The 13,245-nt window shown below is 29.9% G+C and overlaps 1 protein-coding gene across 1 annotated transcript; it reads right to left on the bottom strand.

Annotated features, from left to right (window-relative positions):
• Nucleotides 1-326: 326 nt before the first annotated feature.
• LOC142164827 (putative F-box/FBD/LRR-repeat protein At4g13965) lies at nucleotides 327-1,303 on the bottom strand. The gene is made up of 3 exons (XM_075223572.1): nucleotides 1,021-1,303; nucleotides 732-944; nucleotides 327-577 (listed from the first exon to the last, which is right to left on the bottom strand). Exons 1-3 carry the CDS (start codon nucleotides 1,301-1,303, stop codon nucleotides 327-329), a joined length of 747 nt encoding a protein of 248 aa, XP_075079673.1.
• Between the last annotated feature and the right edge of the window lie 11,942 nt (nucleotides 1,304-13,245).

Genomic DNA, 13,245 nt, shown 5'->3' with positions numbered 1-13,245 from the left:
TAGGTACGAGTAAAATACTCCAAAGACAATACTCAAAAGAAATAACCCTTATTTGATATTCCCACCTCACTACAATATCGCTCATACTTTCTATTTTCCTCACAAACCATTTTCTTATATCATATCTGTGATGTCTTACTTTTTCTTTCTCTTTTTGTTGGTGTATATTAAGAAGTGAAAGAGATCCTCTTTTATAAGAGAGCAAAACTTAGTTTTCAAGAATGCTACAGGAGAATTATTAATTCTCCTCCACAAATCTAAACTTTGGCTCCAAGCTCTTCGCCGAGGCTATCCATAGGCATATGCCTATTACACTTCTTCTTTCTTTATTCTAATAATGGGTTGGACCCCACATAAAGACCCGAAACGGAACTCATGCATAATTTCAAAGCTGATGTGGAATGGACATTCTTGATCATCTTATGCACAAGCATGCCAATTTCTTTTATATGGTCGTCTGGATCATAAAAGAAGATGTGAACAACTTCTATCGAGAAGGGATTCTCTATAATTATATCCTTTGCCATTGAAGCACCATATTTCAAGACCTTAGAGATTTGGGCAAGAAATTTTGACACTACAATTGATGTAACTTTGACAATTGTCAATATAGTTTACTAGATACACATAAACCAAAGATGTCGAAGCAATATCAAGCACAGTCATAGCTCCAAAAGTACAATCTCGCAATATCAATTTTTCTAGGCGAGGACATGTTGAGAACAAGCTACTTGTCAAATGCTCGTTTGATAACTCAACTTTCACAAGATGAAGCAATTTGAGCTGACAAAATCCCAAATGATTAGGCAACTTAAGCATATCCCCAGACAATTGTAATTTCAAAACTTGCAAAGATTCACAAGTGACAACACAATATGGCAAATCAAATGGCAAGTGACAACATTTCGCTTTGTTATCACTCGAATCCACCGGAAAATAGCCACCTTATCAAAAAAAATCGCTAGAACAGAGTTTAAAGGAAACAAGACTAGTGTTGGCCGCACATTGAGAAATTAAGACCCAATTGATAGTCTTTGAATTTCTCAGCAATTTGCCAATCCCAAAGCCGTTTAACCCGTTCATTACCAAAGCGAATAATATCAAAATGCAAGTAAGGCATTGTCCTGCATATATAGTTCCACCTTTTCGACGATATGCTTAACTGAACCACATCAAAAATGTAAAGAAATGAAAGGATGTTGTGGAGTATTTCATCAGGCAAATAACTTATTCTGTCAATTCCTTCACTTGTACCGGTAATAGATGCACCTAAAGCCTTGGGTTTTGCTAATGATGTTTCCATTAAAAACTTTTGGTTTGAACAAATTAAAAACTAACGTATGCTTATGCTTAAGACAAGTGACAGCCTAGAAAAAAACCACAAAGCACAAGTAGTTAATAATTAGTTATTAGTTATTATTTTTGAATTTTTTTAGACTGACACTTGGCTTAAGGAGAAAGTTTTTTCCTCTCTTTTTTAATAATATATAGATAGATATGGATAGAAGATACATATTTTTTTATTTTTTATTTTTCTATTAGTCTCAATAATATTTTTTGAATAAATAAACTTTTTTTACAAAAAAATTATTAACAAAAAAAAAAAAAATTAACTTGGCAATTTTTTATTTTTTCTAATTTTAGTTTTTTATTTTGAAATAATTTAAAAACTCCAACTTGAAACTACTTTCCAATTTTAATAGACAGTTTTTTAAAATTTTTATTTTATTATAAAATATTTTATTTTATTATTTTATAGATATTTAAATTCAAAAATAATAACTAATAGTAACTAATTATTAATTAAATAACTAATTATTAACTTTTTATGCCATGTTGCTTTTTTCTATGCTGCCACTTGGCTTAATAACTAATACTAGTTACTAATTATTAACTACTTATGCCATGTGACTTTTTTGTAGGATGTCACTTGGATTAAGGAGAGGATTTTTCCTCTCCTTTTAATAATATATAGATATAAATATTTTATTTTATTATTTTATAGATATTTAAATTCAAAAATAATAACTAATAATTAATTATTAACTACTTATGCTTTGTGACTTTTTTCTAGGCTGCCACTTAGCTTAAGGAAAAGTCTTTTTCCTCTACTTTTAATAATATATAGATATGGATAGAAGATACATATTTTCTTATTTCATATTTTATTCTATTATTTTCAATAATATTTTCTTAATAATTAAAATATTTTAAAAAAATATTATTAAAAAAACAAAGAAATGTTAAATTGGAAATTTTTTATTTTTTCTAATTTTAGTTTTTTATTTTGAAATAATTTAAAAACTCCAACTCCAACTTGAAACTACTTTCCAATTTAAATGGATAATTTATTTTAATTTTCGTTTTTATTATAAAATATTTTATTTTATTATTTTATAGATATTTAAATTCAAAAATAATAACTAATAACAACTAATTATTAACTACTTATACCATATGATTTTTTTCTAGACTGTCACTTGGCTTAAGGAGAGGCCTTTTCCTCTCCTTTTAATAATACTAGTAATAGTACCCCATCAATATTAAAAAAATACTAATTAAATTAATTTTGATCCAGATTGTTTGATACATCGTATTGTTTTAATAAATTTCAATTGTCATCTCTTATAAAGTTGATGAAAAAGAATCTCTTATATAGTTATCGAATAACATTATTATTCTGTATAATTTTATTATATTATCCAATGTTTTATATTTTTAATATAAATTTGTATTAATATATTATTTTGTTTAATATTTTTGTCTACTACTCTGTTTTTAATGTAATATAGAAGATATATATTTTGTTACTCTTCAAAAATAATTTTATTTTAAATTTTATTTTCACATTTTTTAGTTTTATAAATTTATCAATAATATTTACTTACTTTACGTTATTTGTTAAAAATTAATTCAAAACGTATCTACATTAAACCTTGTGTCAACCTAATAATAAGCCACTTGTCATTGCTCAATAAGATTTTCTTATTGCGCAAATCTCCTACATTTTAATGCAATAAAAATCAAAAATTAATTATATCTCCTAAAATTTTGGTAACTAATATATATGCAATAACTTATTTTCCCCTCCTAAATTTTGGCTATCTTTTTAATTGATTTTAAATGCAATAAAATTAAAAATTAATTATATATCCAAGATTGTTTTTTCTTTACACTAATTAAAAAATGTATTGTATTACTTACTGATGAAATCTTAGCCTTTCAGTTGGATCTTAGGTTATAATATTGTTATAAAAATAGATGTATATTTATTTTTTCTTTCCAGTAAAATTAATTGATTTTACTTTTTAATTGATGAAATCTTTTTAATTGATTTTAAATGCAGTAAAATTTAAAATTAATTATATATCCAAGATTGTTTTTTCTTTACACTAATTAAAAAATGTATTGTATTACTTACTGATGAAATCTTAGCCTTTCAGTTGGATCTTAGGTTATAATATTGTTATAAAAATAGATGTATATTTATTTTTTCTTTCCACTAATTTCAAAAAATTGTATTATTTATCCTATCCTTTTTTAATTTATTAATTTTGCTAAGTATTTTGCTCCATGCAGTTTTTTATTTATTAATATTGCTAAATAATTTATTTATTTATTTTGATTTTTAAAATTAGAATCTTCTGGTGAAGACACTTGTCATCCTATCCTTGAATTTTGCCAAGTATTTTATTTATTTATTTTGCTTTTTAAAATTGAGATTTTTCTGGTGATAACACTTGTCATCCTATCCTTGTTTTGCCTCTCCTATTATATGTAGATATAGATAACTTTTTAATATACCTTTTAAATATTTCAAATGATAAATTATTGTGACTTGTATGTAGTTGTAAAATATATAAGTTTTATTTAAAAAAATTTAAAGTTTCTATGTCTGACTTTATGATCAAAGTTAAGAAGTTTGACTTTCGAAATTTGAAAAATATCATCTTTTTGGGACAGAAGGAGGAATTGTTTAAATCTATTTAAAGCTTTTTAAGTATTCCTATCATTCAACATAAAGTCATTCCCCTCAATGTTTTTAATTTTTGGTGAAAGTGCACTGTCGATTCTTCAGTGTTAAGAATTTTTTATTTTGAATTAATTGACATATGATATATGCTATATTTAGATTATTTTTTAAATAATATTACTCCCACAAATTTAACATAATATATGAATAATTAAATAATTTATTTTTTCATAATTCATCAAAATTTGTAAAAATTTAAGAAACTAACGTGTTCGTGTTTGTTCATAAGTCGTCAATTTTGTAAAGAGTGAAGAATCAAAAGTGCTCATGTCAATTAATTGAATGTTAAATGTGCTTAACTAGATTCACATTTAATTGAAGGTTAAATATATTTAACTGAAAATGATTAAAATTAGAATTTGTCGATATTTTAGGGACTAGTATCTATTTACGTTTTATTACCCACCAATCTGTAATTTTTAGGGTAAATTTCACAATTGGTCATATAACTATGACTTTTTTTTTTGCCAAAGTCATATAACTTTGTTTTCTCACACAAAAATCATATAACTACGATTTTATTTTATTTTTACAAAAGTCATATAACTTTGTTTTCTCACACAAAAATCATAAAAGTTTCACTAACTAACATAAAAATCATAGAGGTCGGAAAATAATTTTTTCTGGTACTATTTTCTTACTTTACGTTTTTTTATTTTTTATTTTCAGTCTAATTAATAATTACCTAATTAAAATAGGAAAAATATGAGTATATTTTTAGCCCTCCTAAAAATAATAGCCGATAAAATATTTTTTATATATGTGTGTATTATATACATATAACATACACATTCTATATATATTTTGGCTTGCAAATGCAATTAGTTTTGACCGTTCAGTTAATTTAATATTTTTCCTTAAAATAGGAATGACCCAACCCATTGGAAGTTTTATGATTTTTGTAACGAACCGACCGGTCGTTTAGAGCTCTGACATGTCGTTCGACGGTTTGAGGCCTTGAGTAACTTCACTTTAGGTATTATGACTTGTACGCGTGGTCGGAATTGAATTTCGGGAAGTTCGAAGTTGATTTGCAAAGAGAATTCTAATTTCGGAAGCCTTAAGTTGGAGGAATAGACTATAATATGATTTTTGAGTAAACGACCTCGGAACTGGGATTTGAAGGTTCCAACAGGTTCGTATGATGATATTTGACTTGGGCGTATGTTCAGATCGGGTTTTGGATGACCCGGGAGCGTTTCAGCACCTATTGTAAAAGTTGGCATTTTGGAAGAATTTCATAAATTTGGGTTGAAGTATATTTCAATGTTATCGATGTCTGTTTGGGATTGCGAGTATGGGAATAGCTCCGTAAGGTGATTCTGGTATTGGGAACGCGTCCGGATGTGGATTTGGAGGTCCGTAGGTCATTTTGGGATCATTTGGCGAAAGTTAGAAATTTGAACGTTTTTGAGAAGTTTGACCGGGAGTGGACTTTTTGATATCGGGGTCAGAATCTGATTTCGAGAGTTGGAATAGGTTCATAATGTCGAAGGTGACTTGTGTGCAAAATTTGAGGTCAATCGGACGTGATTTGATAGGTTTCGGCATCGAATGTAGAAGTTTGAAGTTCTAAAGTTCATTAAACTCGAATTAGGGTGTGATTCATGATTTCGATGTTGTTTGGTATGATTTGAGTCCTTGAGGAAGTTTGTGTTATATTATGGAACTGGTTTGGGTGATTGGACGGGGTCCCGGGGGCCTCGGGTGTGTTTCGGGATGGTTCCGGACCAAAACGGAATGATTTGCTGATGCTGTTGCTGCTATCTGGTTTCCTTCTTCACGAACGCGAAGGGACTCATGCGTTCCCGAAGGAGACTTTTGGGGGCTGCTGAATTTTGCCTATCGCGAACGCGATGGGGGAGACGCGAACGCAGTGAAGGTCTCGATGGACCTACACGAACGCGATTGGGCAGTCGCGAACGCATAGAAGGAAGTGAGGATCTGGGCCTGAGGCTGTTTGGCCTACGCGAACGCGAGGCCGGGTGTGCGATCGCGAAGCAGTGAGGGCAGAAGGCTTCACGAACGCGTCGTGTGGAACGCGAACGCGAAGAAGGTTTTTCTGGGCGGATGGCTTTTGGCCTTCGTGATCGCAAGGGTGTTTCCGCGATCGCGAAGGGCATACTACAAGAAAAGTGCCATTTACATGAGGATTTCTTTTAGGGATTTTAATGAAAAATTCGCAGGTAAAATATTTACCTGGGGATTTTCATGCAAACATGAATCCGCATGAATAAAGGTCATGGGTAACTATTACCTGCGAATTTTAAAGTCCCCAGGTACGTTACCTGGGGATAAATTGGTCGCAGGTGCATTACCTGGGAATGTTAAATCCCTATGTAAATTATTTGCGGACTTTTCCGCAAGAAATACCAAAAAATTGTAAGTAAAATTTGGTAAAAAAATTGTGAAAGAAAGGAGTTTTCCTAGGGATTTTCATGGGCAAATATTCGCATGTAATTCAGCAGCAAAACCCCCAAGTAAATTTGCAGAAAATATTCAATAAAAATTCTGTGGAAAAAGGGAATTTTGTGGGAATTTGATGTGATAATTTCGCAGGAGAATTCCTAACAAAGTCCCCATATAAATACCCATGTACTCTATATTTGCAGGTAAATTCCCAACAAAAGATTGATCCGCTTCAGGGTACTTCCCCATGAAAATCCACAAGTAACTTGTACATTTTTAAAAGCAAATTTATTGGTATTTAGTCCCAAATTATATTCCACACATTCAATGTACATATGATATTAATCCTTTTTTTCAAAAAAAAATAACTCTGCACAAATCTGAAGTAATATATAACCAAAATATGATCCATAAATTAATAAATAATAATGCATAATTCCTAAATAAAAAAATTAAAAGTCTAAACTGTAAATCTTAAACAGTACTACCAAGTATCTCAATCCTAATCATACTCATCTATAGAGTTTTTGTTATCATCGTTGTCACTCTGTGAATCTTGATTGTCTTCCGAAGATGATGGTCGTGCATTCGAAGATGATGTCGGGTAATCCACATACTTTATCAGTGCTGCTAATTTCTCATTTGTGTCACCTAACTCCTTCCGCATTTTTTTTGTTTTGGCGTCCCATCTTTTTATTTTGGCGCCTCATCTCTTCATTTTGGCGTTGTGCTTCTTCCAACTGATTATATAACTCAGCATTTAATGCATGAACTTGGGCTCTAATCTGATCATCAACTTCTTCCGACACATCAGATGTTGTTTGCTTAGGTACTTTTACATATCGAACCAAAGAGCCAAGACCTGCAACTCTTCCTTTTTTTTTCTACCAACTGATAGCACCCAAATATCTATTTCACCTAATTGAGATAACTCGCTAGCTGAATTAGTTTCTCTATCAACAGATGCACTTTGGCAATGTTATTTTAAAGACGGGATTTGGCCTAATTTTCTTCATATTTTATATTGGTCGGGCGATATTTAGAGCTTTTGAAGAGGAGATTTCATCATCTATTATGAGGTAAGTAATTCTCACACATTGTGAGTTAAATACATGGGTTGTATATGGATTTATACATGAAAATTTGTGAAAATTTGGGATTTTGAAGGAAAACCTAAAAATTTATATTTTTGGATTTTGACCAAGAAATTGAACATGGAATTTGGAATAAATTATTATTTGATTCTTGATGCCATGGGTAATGTTTATCTTCGAAAAATTTCAAAATTCGGGCCCATGGGCCCTAGGGTAATTTTTATCGACTTTTCGAGCGGAGTTAAAAATTATTGAAAATTGAATTATAATGAGTATTATAGTATATATTTATGGATTTGCACCTTTATTGACTAGTTTTGGAGCGATGAGCATTGGTTTCAGTTGTTGGAAAGGCTTTGGAGCCGGTTATGGAATTTCAGAGCGAAGTAAGTCTCCTTTCTAACCTTGTAAGAGGGAATTAACCCCATAGGTGAATCAAATGATTATGTGTTTCTATTTGTGGGGGGCTACGTACGCACGAGGTGACGAGAGTCTGTGCGTAGCTACTATTATGCTTATGTCCGGGTAGTCTAGAACCCATATCATGTTGTACTTGCGATATCTGCGCCCTACTTGTTAATTTAATTGTTTAAAATATTTAGAAACTCGATAGAGGAATTATAAAAAGGTTAAACTTTATTTACTTGACCGTTAAATGGAAACTTGTAATTCTTGGAATATTTTCCCCTTAATAAATCTTGAATTGGTTGTTTAATGTATTTTTCTCTTTTGTGGAGCGGGCCGAACGCCTCGGTAGCAGATAGATGCATCTATGGTTTGCGTCGTTCGACCCTCAGCAGTGCACATTTTAAATATTTATATTGGATCGGGCCGTACGACCTCGGCATGATTTGTGCATAATTGAATTGGTTGCTCTGGAACTTATGATAATTGATATTGCTTCATTGGCCTGAGATACAAAAAATGATAAACGACGAAAAAATAAATTTGGAGATTTCTTATTAACAAAAGAATTGTTACTTATTTCATGATATTAAGCTTACAGCCGTTCTACGTAATTCATGCTTACTTATATCATTGGTATTTTATTTATAGCCCATAGTAAGTGTTGGAGTCGACCCCTCGTCACTACTTCTTCGAGGTTAGGCGGGATACTTACTGGGTACGTGTTGATTTACGTACTTATACTACTCTTGCTGTACATTTTTGTGCAGGTACATATATGTCTAGTGACCTTGTGGACGCAGAGGCGCGGTTATTGCGGGGGCTTAGGTGAGCTGCATTTTATACTACGATCCGCAGCCAGCAGAGTCTCCTTCAGAGTATTTATATTTCTTCAGTCTAAATTTGTATTCCGGACAGATGTTATATTTTATTTTACATTCCTAGTTGAGACTCATGCACGTGTGACACCGGGTTTTGGGGTAATTATGGGCTGTCGTGTATTGAAATTATTAAAAATATTATTATGTACTCTGTAAATTCCATCTTTTACTATTTAATTGAAGGAAAATATGATTTTAAAAATATTAAAATGAGATCCAAATTAAGTATTTATTTTTAGCTTGTTTGACAGCAGTGTCCGGCGCCATCACGACCTTTAATAGATTTTGGGTCGTGACAATTTTTGTATGAGAAAACATAGTTATATGACTTTGGGAAAAAAAAAGTCATAGTTATATGATTTTTCTGTGAGAAAATAAAGTTATATGACTTTGGTGAAAAAAAGTTATAGTTATATCACAATTTGTGAAATTTACCCGTAATTTTTATAATGAAAATAAATGATGAAGTTATAACTAAAAAATAGCTACTTTGCAACAACTTAAAAAGAAATTAAAGGGAGGTTGAGGATTAGCGCACGCTACCACAGTTGAGATTAGGGGGTGGCAAGTGGGCCGGACCCGGTCCTAAGTGGGCTTCGCGGGCCCGGTCCTAAGTGGGCCGGTCCTAAGTGGGCCGGTCCTATGCGGTCCGGTCCTAAACGGTCCTGGGCTTCGCGGACTTATTGCTGGAACCGGCTCGGGACCGGGACCACGAACTAACGGGCCCGGGTTAAGTGGGCCGGTCCCGGGCCTAAACGGGCCCAACAGAAACTTTCTATTTTTAATTTTTTTATTTATAAAAATTAGAGAAAAAAATAGTAATAAAGATATATAAGCTATATTCGATTTATATACTATATATACATCTTAAAATATATATATACTATATTATATATACATAGTATACATCTTAAAATATACTATATATACATCTTAAGATATACTATATATATATATAGTATAGTATAGTAGATCTTAAGATATATATACATCTTAAGATATATAAGCTATATATATATATATAGTAAGATGTATATATAGTATATCTTAAGATGTATACTATCGAATATGACTTATAAACTATGTATATATATTATAGTATATATATAGTATATTATAGTGTATATATATATTTTAAGATATATATATATATATATATATATATATATATATAGTTATATACACACTATACTATATATACATAGTATATTCGATATACTATAGTATATAAACATATATATATATATATATATATATATATATATATATATATATATATATATATATAGCTTATATATATATACTATACTATACTATATATATATCTTAAGATATATATATATATATACACACACACTACACTATATATACATAGTATATAAGTCATATTCTATAGTATACATCTTAAGATATAATATATACATCTTAAGATATATATATATATATATACACACACTATACTATATATACATCTTATATATACACACACTATACTATATATACATAGTATATAAGTCATATTCGATAGTATACATCTTAAGATATATATAATATATATAGTAAGATGTATATATATTATAGTATAGTATAGTATATACTATATATACAACTTAAGATATATAAGCTATATTCGATATATTCGATATACATATATATATATATATATAAGCTTATATATATATATACTATACTATACTATGTATACATCTTAAGATATATAAGCTATATTCGATTTATATACTATATATACATCTTAAGATATATATATATATATACACACACTATACTATATATACATCTTATATATACACGCACTATACTATATATACATAGTATATAAGTCATATTCGATAGTATACATCTTAAGATATATATAATATATATAGTAAGATGTATATATATTATAGTATAGTATAGTATATACTATATATACATCTTAAGATATACTATATATACATGTATATCTACTATATATATCTAGTATATCTAGTATACTATGTATATATAGTATATCTTAAGATGTATATATAGTATAGTATATATAGTATATCTTAAGATGTATATATAGTATATCGAATATAGTTTATATATCTTATGAGATGTATATATAGTATAGACTATAATATAGTATAAATATAAGCTTATATGTATACTATACTATACTATAATATATATATACATCTTACTATATATAAGCTATATTCGATTTATATACTATATATACATCTTAAGATATACTATATATACATGTATATCTACTATATATATCTAGTATATCTAGTATACTATGTATATATAGTATATCTTAAGATGTATATATAGTATAGTATATATAGTATATCTTAAGATGTATATATAGTATAGTATATATAGTATATCTTAAGATGTATATAGTATATCGAATATAGTTTATATATCTTATGAGATGTATATATAGTATAGACTATAGTATAGTATAAATATAAGCTTATATATATATACTATACTATATTATACTATATGTATAGCTTAAGATATAAAAGAACAAAAATATTGTAAAGAGATATTCAAATCAATGCGTTATATTTTTATTACAGCATTAAAAATTATGGCAATATCTTTCTTAGTCTTCCTCCCCCCTATGGAATGAGCACAACAAGGTGCTAATACCATCATTGAGAAGAAAAAGAAACTAATCAAGATGTTCCAAAATACAAGTTACATATTAATTTACATGGTATCTCTTACAAATTTCATAAATCCTTCAAGGTCCGGAGGAATTTCCGTTGGTGGTGGCGGAAATGAAGCTTGCTCATCACCGCTTCCAGGCGAAGCATCATCCTCCGCAAGTTCAGCTAGCATTTCTTCATAAGCTTCGTCTACCTCTGGTTGTGATTCAACAAGTCCAAAATTTCTTCTTTCCGAACGGATCCAATCTCTAAAAAGTACTGATTTTTTCAAGCTCTCCCTCATAGACGCTTTATAATCACCGAGTTGAAGTCTTGCTTGACTGAAAGCGCTCTCTGATGCCATTGTTGAAGCTTGAATAGTTAAAATATCTAGGGCCATCCTTGAAATAATCGGAAAGTGTTTTTCTTTGTCCTTCCACCATTCCAAAATATTAAAGGAGCCGTCGGGATTCACTTCCTCAATTCCCTGTGACAAATAAACTTCAAGCTTATTTAGTTGTGAAAAATTACTAGTACTAGAACCTTGAGAACCCCTGAACCTTGCCCAAGCACTAAGTGCTCTTACTCCCGCAGTTCTTTTAGATGATTGAGAACTAGAAGAAGAAGGAGTTGGAACATTTGGTCTAGCATGATCTAATGCAACTTGATAAGCATTATAAATAGTTTGAACATTTATTTTAATTGAGGCTATTGCGTTCGGAAGTTTAGACAACTCCTCATCTTCAAGTGCTAAACCATTATAAACAGTTTCATACCAAAATTGAGGACCTCCTAATTTCATAGTAGGATTTAACAATGCAGCAATACCATAAATAGGGGGAATAGGGAAAAAATATTTTTTAAACTTTTTTCTCATGGAATCAATAGCAAGTTGATAAATTTTCCCACCATCTGAAAAATGATCAAACAAATTTGCAAGTTCTGCAATATAAACTAAACAGTTAGAAATAGTAGGATAATATTGCCCAGAAAATTCATTTGTAGCAATATGGAATTTTTCTAAAAAATCTACAAGCATTTTAACATTAGCCCAATCCGTATTTGTATGGTGCTCATTATCATCACTTACATGAGCATTAAACGTTGAGTTTATGGGGTTTCTATATTCATATGCAATAACTAAACTTTCATACATGCAATTCCATCTAGTTGGACAAGGTTTAGGAACCTTTCTTTCTCTTAGGCCAAATTCATCGCATCTTTTAAAATATTCTCTAAGTCTACTTCTACGATTTGAATAAAAAAGCCAATTAAGAGCCATTTTAACTTTTTCAATTTCAACATTTAAAATTCGCATGCCATCACTCACAATTAAATGGTAAATATGACAAATACATCTAACATGAAAAATATTACTAAATACAGGACTTAGTATCGTGGTAAGCAAGGCTACAACATTTGTGTTACTAGTAGCATTATCCATTGAAACTGATATTATTTTATCACTAATGCAAAAATATCTACAAATATCCGCAATCGTGCTAGAATTAAACTGCCCTGTGTGACGTGAATTAATTATTCTATAAGCAATAATGCGCTTTTGCATTATCCAATGCTCATCAATCCAATGACTGGTAACAGTAAGGTAATCGCAGTCATTACCACTTCTACCAATATCAGTTGTAATAGCAAGACGACAATTTATATGAGTAAATAAATAGCGCAAATATTGTTCATATTCATGTTTATATTTATAAATATCACTCTTTACGGTTGTGCGAGGAAAACCTTTATAAGTAGGATTATAAATTTTT

This window comes from Nicotiana tabacum, chromosome 10 (genome assembly GCF_000715075.1).
Source record: "Nicotiana tabacum cultivar K326 chromosome 10, ASM71507v2, whole genome shotgun sequence".
Taxonomy (NCBI): Eukaryota; Viridiplantae; Streptophyta; class Magnoliopsida; order Solanales; family Solanaceae; genus Nicotiana; species Nicotiana tabacum.
The sequence above is the reverse complement of the archived record's forward strand: the minus strand, read 5'-3'. Positions and strand labels throughout refer to the sequence as shown.